Source organism: Sander vitreus, chromosome 1, assembly GCF_031162955.1.
Source record: "Sander vitreus isolate 19-12246 chromosome 1, sanVit1, whole genome shotgun sequence".
NCBI classification, from domain to species: Eukaryota; Metazoa; Chordata; class Actinopteri; order Perciformes; family Percidae; genus Sander; species Sander vitreus.
Window position 1 is genome coordinate 22,974,601 of NC_135855.1, and position 12,864 is coordinate 22,987,464.

At 38.3% G+C, this 12,864-nt stretch overlaps 1 protein-coding gene across 1 annotated transcript in view; it reads left to right on the forward strand.

Annotated features, from left to right (window-relative positions):
- The window catches only part of cpne7 (copine VII), a 32,686-nt gene extending 20,624 nt beyond the window's left edge, over positions 1–12,062 (forward strand). The window contains exons 11-15 of the mRNA XM_078257558.1: positions 2,190–2,244; positions 6,718–6,769; positions 8,807–8,940; positions 9,910–10,146; positions 11,910–12,062. Of these exons, the coding sequence (XP_078113684.1) occupies positions 2,190–2,244; positions 6,718–6,769; positions 8,807–8,940; positions 9,910–10,146; positions 11,910–12,062 (631 nt within the window). The remainder of the gene's footprint in view (positions 1–2,189; positions 2,245–6,717; positions 6,770–8,806; positions 8,941–9,909; positions 10,147–11,909) is intronic.
- The last annotated feature ends 802 nt before the right edge of the window (positions 12,063–12,864 follow it).

Consider the following 12,864-nt stretch of genomic DNA (forward strand, 5'->3'; position numbering starts at 1 on the left):
CAATACATCTCAGGATAGAATTGGCTCAGCATGAATAACTCATTTAAATTTAGAATATTATTTTCATTGAAATTCTTTCTCTATATCAGTATTGTTGGTAAATCAATATAATACCAAACACATCATTTGTTTTTCCTATTATTTTGCATCTATACAATGTACTCCAGTGCGTTTGAAAGGTCACAGTGGTCTGTATTCAGTGGAACATAATTATTTTGATGAAAATGGATTTAAAAAAGCAAGTTGAAATAAATATATACATGTTGATTGTGAGTTTAGAGCAAAATTTGAATGCTATCAGTTGCAGGACCTGGACACTGAAATCTATTCATTTGTTTGGCACATTATTGCTGGAGTGTGTTATATCTGGATACAGTACAACACATTAGCTAGGGCATGTGGAGAGGTTGCATTACAGAGAATAAAAGTTGGACTCATTCACAGTTTTCTTTGCTTGGAACAGAGGATAATGATGGTAACCAAATATGTGCTCAAATGGCCAATGCACCATATTCAGTGATGTCTTTTTAACTAAGCCCACAGTCTGTTGCTATTACCATTTACAGCTACTGTAAAATAAATACTACTGCAAGGTTCTGTGTAAAGACACAAATTATACTTTTTCTCCTCCAAATTCCTTATGGATAATTATGTTTTGGTGTGTTAGTGCTGCTGCTGCTGCAACAACAGCAAGTGCCAGTGCTACTAATTATTGTAGTAGAACAATTACAACTTAAAGTAAAGTTGCGTCTGTCAATAGCTTATAGTTAAGAGTTTATTGCTCATTCTGACTCATCATTTTGTCAATGTTTATTTAAGTTCACACCCATCAGAGTTAATTAAACACTTCTGATAGCTCTAAAAAACAGCCTCAAAGCCATATTAGATCTATGAGTGGACAAACAACTCTCCAATCAACACTTGTCAACACACCAAGTAAATCAACACTTATCAACAGTTTTTTTTGCTGTGTACCCTTTGATGCACCCACACTATGTCCAGAGGAAATGTATTACACATCACATAATTTTATGATTCTGTTGAGTGGGATATGTTATTTGTAATTGCACTGGTGTGGAGAATTTGGGTTATTTTATCAGTCACAAAGACATGTTTACTAAATGTTCTGATAAGGGAGGCAGCCATTGGAGAAAGCTGTCTGTAGACAAACATTCACTGATGTGAATGAAAATATGCTGTGACAGTTCTGTTGCTTATCCTAAATACCACAAATTCTAGATACATACATACTGTAGGCACAACGTGTTATCTATATATTTAATATATAGAAGGTCCTTTAACTATATGGTATCAAAGGGGTACTCCCTTAATTTGTTATGACACTTCCATAAAGTTAGGGGACTTACAAGAGACAGTTTTTAAAAAAGAGAATGGTCGAAACCAGTATACTACTTGTCCCATAATGCAACTCTTTCCTGCCTGGTAAAAGCTCACGCCTTCCAAAAAAGAAAAGATAAAAGAACTACTGCAACAATTGCAAAGAAGACTAGCAGAACAAAGAGAGCTGGTAAAAATGTGCCAAAAGCTGTTCTGGTTTTATAACCATTAGGCATTCTAAGAAATTCTGCAGTAAATGGCCTTTTGTGGTGCATTTTATTTTTGGATGCAGTATAACATTGATTGAATGCTAGAGAAAAATGTTGCACACAGCCACTGTAGGCCATTGAACCTCAACAATTGAACAAGTGCAATTGTTGAGCCTCACTGTCTAGTGGATCTACATGCAGAATATTGCCTTTGTATACCTCAAGCATCACATTTGTCGTTGTCGACAGCTGGAAAGGTGATGACTACAAGGTCATGTCTTAGTTTACTTTTAGTGTAAATATAGTGCAAATAGGGAGTGGTTTGAGACAGCCTTTGTCTTGTTATTTATACAAATCTGTGCATGCTGTCCTTTAGCGCAGCATAGCAGAGCCTCTTACAGTAATCTGCCCATCTAAATAGTACGATGAAAAGAGAGGATAAAGACTGAAAAGCTCTTTGAACAGGTGCAAACACTGCCTGCAGGGAGATTTCGAATTGCAATTCAAGCTTTTAACATTTATGAAATGCAAACAAGCAGGGGGTTTGCTGTGGAAACGTGAACTGATGGATAAGCCATCAATATTTTTCAGATCACTGCAGTAACTGTAATATATGACTGGTTAATTTTCTTATTGTTTCAGTGACAAAAGATTTTCAGCTTTGGGCTTCGGTGCCAGAATCCCTCCAAATTATGAGGTGAGTATCTTTTTCCATATCTCTGCTCGCCCTGTTTTTCGCTCATTCTAAACTTCCCTTTTTCTATTTTTCCATGACACTGGCCTTCCCTTCACACAAACAATATTATGCATACTATATATTCACATGCTCTTATGGAAACCTGGTATTTTCCACTACCCTGGGACTTAACGTTAGGCATCTGATTTCCGTGACCTGTTGTATGACACACTTTTCAAATTTCACATTTAAAACAAATTAGGGATTTTATTGTTATTCACAAGCTCCATGTGTTAAAATAGCAACACAAAAACATGTTCTGATGAAATAAAAGCCCTGTAGTATTGATGCCGAGTTGACATAATAATGCATGAGTGTGAGAGCGTTTGTTCAAGCAAATTGGACTTTGAGAACCCAAAGCCTTCGGTGATTCTGAATAGACCTGACATGCGCGCACGCACGCACACACACACACACACACACACACACACACACACACACATGCACAGTTGAATTGCTATGCTGTTTGCTAAATTATCAGATCAGAACGGCCTATGTTTAATGTAAGATTGTACTGCTCTTTGTGCCGATGTGAAACACTCATAATTATAATTTCAGTCATTCCAAGATTTGTGGCTCAGTAAATACAATCTATTAATTTCTGAATTTACCATGACAGTGACTGACCTGCAGGAGTCAAATTTATTTTACTTTGTGGTTGGTGGTGCAGGTGAATGCTAACTAAGTCATCAGACTAATCATGAACTGCATCTATGAAGTTATAGGCTACACCTGTGTGCAGGTAGTATGTGCTGTTGTGCTCTCTTGTATTCTTCTTAATTATGCATTATGCATACTAAGTGTGATTTGAAAACATATACATATGAAATAAGGATCCAAGATGTTTATCTGTCAGCCAATAATACAGCAGATAGTGAGTTGTGTGATTTAATGGGAAGCCTCACATTTTAATGAATATGACCTATTGTGTTTTCTTAATTTAAAGTCTCTACGAAAAGTTGCACCCTTAAAAGCTCAAGTTTAGAAGAGAACATCTCTTCCCATCAGGTACTCAGGGGTTTAACGTGTTTGGTTTTGTTAAAATGGACTCTGGTGTGTTTGCCCATGTAGTGCCATTTGTTTGTTGCTGGTGTGGACTTAACAACCACATTAGGACGCCTCCTTTCAGGCGGTCTCGGTCCAGGTTTTGGCTTCCAAGCAGACTCTGATGCGGTTCGTTGGTGGTCTAAAAGTAAATGAGGAAGCAAACCACAGGATTTTATGATAATAGATAAGTAATTTAGGATCATTAATTTGAAAGCTAAACTATATATATGGCTGATTGCAAACTGTTCAGAAAGGGATGTATATAGGTATGCAAATCATTTGGTCAAAAGCAATTAAAACTGCAGCGTGTTGTGCTTGTGTCCTACTCTGTGTACTTTGGCAGTATTCATAACATGCGGTTTGCAGGCAAATTATACTAATATTGCTCTTAATCAGTAATTTCTTTGTGAGCTATTTGTGACAACAGATAACATAATTAAACATAAGAAGCATTTAGGTTTGTAAAAAGCCACTCTGAATACGAACTGGACCAGAACTGAAAGGCAACATTAATTTTTCTCCAGACCAAATGAATACTCAAAAACTCAGTTAATCTGCTTCACTGGGACTGTGTGAGTGTGGTTTGATCATATTTGATTGCCAGTGCCCCGCCAACATAAATAAATACACCACAACTGTGATCAGATCTAGATTTAAATGTTCCCAAATCCTGATTTGTGCTCTGACGCATGTGACATCATCTTTTTCCAAATGAGCCCTGTCCTCTTCAAACCAGTAAGAAAAGTACAGACAAAAACACTAATACAGAAATCTCTCAATTACAACAAAACTGACTTCCAACTTTGGCAGAAAATGTTGTGTTTGCTCCTTTGCTCATAGTAAGAAAACAATCATTTGGTTTTCAGTGCCTTTAAAAGGAGTGTTGTTTTTGCACAGATGCTATCCACAAAAAAACAGATTTTTTTATGTACTTGGGAAAACAGGCAAAGCTAATAAATAAGATTGTAATTTTTTTATTTATTTTTTGGGGCTTTTCCACCTTTAATTTGACAGGACAGCTAGGTAAGAAAGGGAAGACATGCAGGAAATCATCACAGGTCAGAGTCAAACCCTGGACCTCTGCGTCGAGGCATAGACTTCTCAGTATATGTACGCCTGCTCTACCCACTGAGCCAACCTGGCCACATAAGATTGTAATATTGAATGTCTGTCATACAGCACAGATGTAACTAATAAAATGAAATGCTAAATAGAATTGTTAATGTTACGAGTTACACCTGTGTGCTTTCATGTCAAAAGGTCTGCCATGAAACAGGCCTGTTAAATGAGATACAAAACAAGATCCCCTCCCTTGCAGTGGCCCAATGCAAAAAAATAAATGATTAATTTATCTGGGCTCCTCATATATAGCTATACAGTGATTAAATACAGGCTGTTAATCACATTAAAGACAAAAATGACTTAAAAGAAAGTAGCCAGCTGGAGAGGAGTCAGTTGTCACCGATCTGGCTGACAGTTGGTGCTTGTGGAAAAAACGGTTTCTTGTGAGAGGAGGTATCAAGAAGTGGATTTCATATTGCCAATTAAACAGCTTTGAGTAAAACAAAGTAAATCTGACATTTGGATGGAAAAAATAGACCAGATCAAACAAGAGGGGTTGCAAACTCTTTCAGAAACCAGATTTTAAGCATATAGTGCATGCTATATGCTCATTACAGCATAGTTTGATGAAGTAGGGTATTAATACAAGCAGACCCTTCAGAATACAAAAAGTAAGGACATTTGTGTTTGGCAGATTATTTCTCTGTGGTAACAATGCTTTTTGGCAATAAATCTTATACCGTTGGAAAGCCTGTTTAGTTCCCTTTCAAATGGTGCCCCATTTGTAAGGAACATGCATTTGTGGGATGAGCAGCAGCGCTGAGTATTTGGGTTGCGCCCATGAAAAATTTGCCAAATCTTCTCTGCCAATGCCAAACAGCTTATTCTGCCATTGACTTGTTTGGTGTTTGGTGGATTGGATGATTGAAGTTTGAAGAAAAGAAACAAGACATATTGGCAATTTAACAATTTATTCATTTCACAAACAGGAGCCTCAGTAGCGTGTGGAAGAACCATACACAGCCACAACAGCCTGGCACCTCCTCCTCATGCTGGTCACCAGCCTGGTCACACACTGCTGTGGGATGGCATCCCATTCTTCAACCAGCATTTGTCGCAAGTCAGCCAATGTGATTGTGTTGGTCACTCTGGCACGAACAGCATGCCCAAGCTGATCCCACAAGTGTTCAATGGGGTTGAGGTCAGGACTGCTGGCAGGCCATTCCATCCTCTCCACTCCCACATTCAGGAGGTAGTCTCTGATAAACCCGACCCTGTGGGGGTGAGTGTTGTCATCTTGGAGGATAGAGTTCGGTCCCAGACTGTGGAGATATGGAATTGCCACTGGTTGCAGAATCTCATCTCTATATCTCTCTGCATTGAGATTGCTTCCAATGATGACAAGCCTCGTTTTCCCCCACAGGGCGGGGTTTATCAGCGACTACCTCCAGAATCTGGGAGTGGAGAGGATGGAATGGCCTGCCAGTAGTCCTGACCTCAACCCCATTGAACATTGTGGGATCAGCTTGGGCGTGCTGTTCGTGCCAGAGTAACCAACACAACCACGTTGGCTGACTTGCGACAAATGCTGGTTGAAGAATGGGATGCCATCCCATAGCAGTGTGTGACCAGGCTGGTGACCAGCATGAGGAGAAGGTGCCAGGTTGTTGTGGCTGTGTATAGTTCTTCCACATGCTACTGAGGCTCCTGTTTGTGAAATGAATACATTGTTAAATTGCCAATATGTCTTGTTTCTTCAAACTTCAATCATCCAATCCACCAAACACCAAATGAGTCAATGGCAGAATAAGCTGTTTGGCATTGGCAGAGAAGATTTGGCAAATTTTTCATGGGTGCAACCCAAATACTCAGCACTGCTGCTCATCCCACAAATGCATGTTCCTTACAAATGGGGCACCACTTGAAAGGGAACTAGACAGGCTTCCCAACGGTATAAGATTTATTTCCAAAAAGCATTGTTACCACATAGAAATAATCTACCAAACACAAATTTCCTTACATTTTGTGCTAAGTTTAGTAAACACAGATCAGTATACACATGACATAACCAAGTCTCACTGTGAATCACCCCTGAAAAAGTGAGGTACTCTTAACCAATGGTTGAAATAGAAATTATTTTATTTATAATTCAATATTGATTATATTAGCCTAAATTACATGCAAATACCAGAAAAAGAAAAAAAGTCCAGGCCTTCAGAGATTCCAAACATGACAGCCATTTCTGATACAACATGGGGGGCAGAGCACAAAGCCTCCTTGAACACCAAATTAGTGTTTTACAATTTTCTCTTTTTCCATCCACAGGTGTCTCATGACTTTGCCATCAATTTCAACCCAGAGGATGATGAATGTGAAGGTAAGGAATGGCTTTGTACACCAGTTTCCCTGAAAAGTGCATATCTATGCTGATGATACTAGAGTTTGCATCTGTAATCTGACAACACAGCTGCTAAACTATCAGTATTACTCAGCAGGTCCCTTATCACATATTTCAGATAAATGAATACATGACAGATCATTTTCATACAGTCCAAAAGTAAAGAAAAAACAACTCCTCTGTACCGATTTTTGTGAGCATTTCTGTGTGCATCTTTTCTAAAAATAATAATAATAATAATAATAATAATAATAATAATAATAATAATAACTTTATTTGTATAGAACCTTTAAAAATGTTAGTTTACAAAGTGCTTTGACAGAGGAAACAAAAGCACATTCAAACCAATACACATACATATATATATATACTGTACACATCATTGTAATAGTGAAAAAAGAAGTTGGGACACTTTAAAGGACAGAAATGACAACTCAAATTAATTAATAATAATAGGGTAAAAAGACAATGAAAAAGATAATAAAAAGACAGAATCACATAAAAGCAAGTCTATAAAATATGTTTTAAGAAGTGATTTAAAAGAAGTCACTGATTCAGCAGTGTATCTCTGGGAAAGTCATTCCAAAGCTGAGGTGCCCTAATGGAGAATGCATTATCACCTCTGGTTTTGAGCCTCGATTTTGGAGTGGTTAGAAGGGCCCCGTCCGAGAATCTAAGGCTGCTAACAGGCTCGTATGGGGTCAGCATTTCTAGCATGTAGTTGGGGCTAGACCCTGACGAGCTTGTGATTAATAATATCTTAAAATCTATTTTTAAATGACCAGGGAGCCAAATAAGTGAAGCTAGGATAGGAGTAGTCTTGCTTTGCCAGACCTCCTCCAAATTGCGCTGAAGGAGGGTCTGGCTAGCATTCGGGGATGGGAGGAAAACGTGCTCTGGTTTAATGGCATTTCTTTAAACCAATCAGAATCGTTATGGGCACTGCAAAATAGTTGTGCGAGAGAAAACTCAGATTGGACAGAGAGTCAACCAACCATTCCAATTTACCATGCAGAGATCTGAGGAGCAGTCAACAACAGTCCTCGTAAATCCACCAGAGTTTAAAATTCCAACACAAAGAAAGTGGAAGGAAACGTAAAATACATGCATCCGGCGGAATTTCCTGCAGCACCAGAGCAATCCCGGAAGTGGAACGCGAAGGATATAGATTAGGATAGGAGTGATGTCATGCCATCTGTTAAAACCGGTGAGAATCCTTGCTGCTAAGTTCTGGGCCAGCTGGAGGCGGGATTTATGGTTGATGCCAGTTAGAAGAGAATTGCAGTAGTCTATAGACGGGAAAATATGAGGGCATGAACTAGTCTTTTACTTACTTATGAGTCATAGTAGTGGTGAAAAAGTATTCAGATCTTTTACTTAAGTTACTACAGTGTAAAAATACTCAAGTAAAAATACTGCATTCAAAATCTTACTTAAGCAAAAGCACAAAAGTATCAGCATCAAAATATGCTTAAAGTACCAAAAGTAAAAATACTAATTTTGCAGAGTGACCCATTTCAGAATAATATATATATATATATTGCTGATTTATATTTTGTAATAATAATCAAAATCTGCAAAGTAGCTAAAGTTATCAAATAAATGTAAAAACTACAACATTTGACATAGTGGAGTAGAAGTATGAAGTAGCATAAAATGGAAATACTCAAGTAAAGTATAAGTACCTAAAAGTTGTACTTATGTACAGTACTTGAGTAAATGTGCTTAGGCACATTCCACCACTGCTTTATGGATTTCATAATTGATTGGTTGTTAAAATTCAAATGAACAAGCCAAAATCTAAAACTTTGCTTCCTTCAGAGGATTTAACTTTTCTAACTTGTGTTAGGCAGAAAACATATTAAGGTATATTGTATATTGTATTGTACAGTCCTGTAATTCTCGAGACTGCAATAAATAATTCATCCGACTGTACCTTTTAATTTACAGTCGCTTGTTTAATGACAAGTGTAGATAACTGTTTCCCTCATTTTGCTCTGTGCTCTTTTTGATCAGAGATCCAAGGAGTGGTTGAGGCGTACCAGAACTGCCTTCCTAAGATCCAATTGTATGGCCCAACCAATGTTTCTCCCATCATTAACAGGATAGCTAAGCTGGCAGCAGGCGACGGCATCATTAAAGATGCTTCTGTGAGTGTCTCTTTATTCGAAATATATGAATGTATTACAGGCTTTGCTGTTGTACATCCCACTGAGTTCCTAGAGTGAGTAGCCTCTGGTTCACCTCACTGTTTACAGTAATGATGCCCTATGGGACAAAAGGACGAAGGGGCCCATTATACAACAAATTAGGAGTGAAGTCATACAGTGCCGTATTGTTGGTATATTTGTTACACATATTTCCATATCATTGACCCTTTTTTGTGTTAGAAATTACCTCATGAACTGCTGTTAAAATGCAATGTAACACAAGTGGCTCTGCTCCTTGTCTTTCCTTGATATCCCATTGGGAGAAAGAAAGAACACAAGTCTTTTATATATTTAGTATCTGAAATTACCCAGCGACTGCACATACATTGTGTTCTAAACTATTACACTCTTGTAATTGCACTGACCTTTATGTAATTATTTACTCCTCAATGTTAGTCCTTCTTTTGATCAGTAAATAAGCTGCAGTAAACAATTAAGCTTACATGGCACACATTAGACATGCACACATATATAAACATTAACACATAAACACACAATAACAGTACCAACAAACTAACCACTAACCATGGGACCAATCAGAAATGATTACAGTATTCTGTGCCATGTTAATATTCTTGTAATTCTTGTATTTTCATGTTATACTGTTCAGTGGGCACATGAAAAAAATAATTTCAACGTCTCTGCTGTTTGAGATGTAGTTATGTCAAGTTGTCTTTTGTTTTTAATGTGCTTTTTATCTATTCTTGAACACTGTGTTTTTTTGTGTAACACTATTAAAAGTACCACACACATACACTTATCTACTAAGTGGAGGCTCTAAAATGATACAAGACGGCATGAAAAGCCTACTTTCAGACCACAACACACACAGAGAGGTGTTCTTGCTTATAACCACACATAATTGTTAAGATGGGTTAATAAACACTGAAAGCTCTTATCTTCTTCCAGCGATACCACATCCTGCTCATCCTCACAGATGGTGTAGTGACAGACATGGCAGACACGCGCGAAGCTATTGTACGAGCGTCCTACCAGCCTCTCTCCATAATCATTGTTGGTGTGGGCAATGCAGACTTCACAGACATGCAGATTTTGGATGGAGATGACGGAGTCCTACGCTCACCGAAGGGCGAGCCAGTCCTCAGGGACATTGTGCAGTTCGTGCCCTTCAGAGACTTCAAAACGGTCAGTTTTTCTCCGTCTGTCAATCTGCACTTGTTGACTTTCAGCCTGAACCCCACTCCTTCTGACGGCTGTGCTAGTGACGCTCATGAACGCAATTTTTTTTTTTTACATAACCGCCCCCTCCTTTCTTATTCAAAAGAGCAGACAGGAAGCTTTTGCTTGCTTTGCCAGTGCCACAGATGGACATCATGGACTGGAGGAAATCCAGAAATTTCCTCAAACAACAATGTATTCTTGCATTTAGCAGCATTTCAGCTGTACAATTATGCTGTCTGTTGTTGACTAGATGTATAATGTTATAAACATGGAACATTTCCCAAAATGTGCGATATATACAGTAATATATATTTACTAGGGGTGTACATCTCTCCCTTAAAAGATGATCCGATACATACACATGGGCTACAAACGGTTCAGGGACAATACATATTCAATGTTGAATCAATTCGGTGCGATTCAATGAGATATGATTAAATCTGATACAGTAGATACAGTTAATATTTGTTTAATGTTAACACATTCATTTTCCATTATACATTTAAATAAGCCAATTCTATAAAATGTTATTTTATGGCATGGGGAAAAAATGGAAGACAAACGTATCAATTCAGAACTACATGTCTTGTGTTTATTCATAGACACATACTGTACCGATTGTACTGTATGATTGTACTGTTGTTACGGGCTGTTTTTACTGCACTCGCAACTCTCGTTACCTCATCGCGAGACGCCGTTGAGATGTGCGCGCACAGACATGCACACACACTCGTCTCTTTCAACGGCATTGCACACACAACAGAAGCTGAAGTTGAAATGACAGCAAAGCTTTAGTCAACCGATTCATTGCAATGTAGACTTAGGCCATCGGCCGATTCTTGGTCCATTTAGCTCGATCCAGTAGTCCATATATCAGTGTGCTCGTATCTGTGATAATACAACCGGATACTGATTCGTATCAGTGAATCTTTACACCCCTAATATTTACTATATACAGATGGGTGGCAAATAAAAAAAAAACTGAGTAAATGAGTGGAGAAACCTAACAAATGCAGACACTTTCATACAGGAAACAAGGTGATAAAAGGTGAGGGGACGAGTATGAAAATGATGTGAATCGAATGATCTTCACAGTCACCAGATCTTAAACCAATTAAATATCTTTGGGAGATTTTGAACAGATGCATTGCACAATGATTCCCACCACCATCATCAGAACACCATATAGAGGAATACGTGGTGTTCATCTCTCCAATAGAGTTACAGTCTTAGAGAATCTATGCAGTCTGGAAGCTGGTGGCCCAATATCTTCAGACACCTATGTTGTTTTTTCCTTTAGGTTGTCACCCAACTGTATATTTAACCTGATATTATTCACCAAGAGTTTGAGGAAACACATTGAATATAATCAAAATCATAAGTGCAAAAATTAACAATTGCAACCCCCTTTTTCACAAAGTGATGTGTCCAGACTTGTCACATAAATTGTTAGAAATCTATTGCGCAGGCCTGCATATGTGTAATGAATAATACCATCTAATGAGTTTTATGCTACTGAAAATTACTGTTGCCCTCTAATACAATGTCTGACACTGACCTACCTCTTTTAATTTGTCTGAAACAAAGAAAGTAGTCCTCAAACACACCATCGGTATTTCCCTGATCAGGAAAAAAACGTAAAAGCTTTACTAGAAAATGTTCTGTTTCTCAGATTAAAACAAAGTCGTTATTTTGACAACTCCAGCTGTTCTCTGTCTCTATTGCAGGCTTCACCTGCAGCACTGGCCAAATGTGTTCTGGCAGAGGTGCCCCAGCAAGTAGTAGAGTACTACAGCCATAAGGCCATCTGCCCTATGAGTCCTATGAGGGACTTACTGACCCCCATCCTCAGCCCTGTTGCCACCACCCCAACAGAATAATCACCCATCCTGCTCTTGGGACCAAGCTTTGACCACAGCACCAGTTCAGCAGACTAAGAGGAAGAAAGAACGCATGCCTCGCGATTTTGGACTGAATGACTGAAGAGAATATCTTTCTAGATGTGTTGTTACTCATTTATTTCATTCTTCACACCTATCAAAGTGTTTACACAAGGACAGTACAACAGACTGTGAGTTAACATTTTTCTGCTCAGTGGATCCAGCGCTTCTCCCTGGCTGTGCAAATCATGATCATCCAGCTGTTTAAGCATCATGAGTCCTGGGGGATTGTGTTATTTTTCCCCCCCTAATTTTTATGCATGCAGGCCAATCCCTCATTGCTGATCCATCGATCGGATAAAGGCTTATTATTCCTCACTACCCATGAAATTCAGCAGCTCAAATCTGTCTATTATGTTACTGTTTTCCTTATCTCTTATCTTTAGATCATTTTGAAGATGTACTGTGTAGTACCATATGTCGCAATCAAAATTAGATTGCTCAACCTGAAAATACTGACAATACTTAATCCAGATGTTATAGATGAATCACAGGAAGTATAAAGAAGGGATGCTGCATTCAGACCTAATATTACATTGACCTTGCCTCATGTACCTAAGTCTGTCTGTCTGCAGATCACTATTTCAAATCAACCTCATGAACTGACATAGGAACAGACTAGTGGCAAATCATAAATTAGCTATAATTTATTGCTAAAATTAAAAGCGCTGTTCCAAAGTGCACCAGCCATTCTCAACAAACCAAAAAATGTCCTGTCTGCAACAGCATGAACCATGAATGA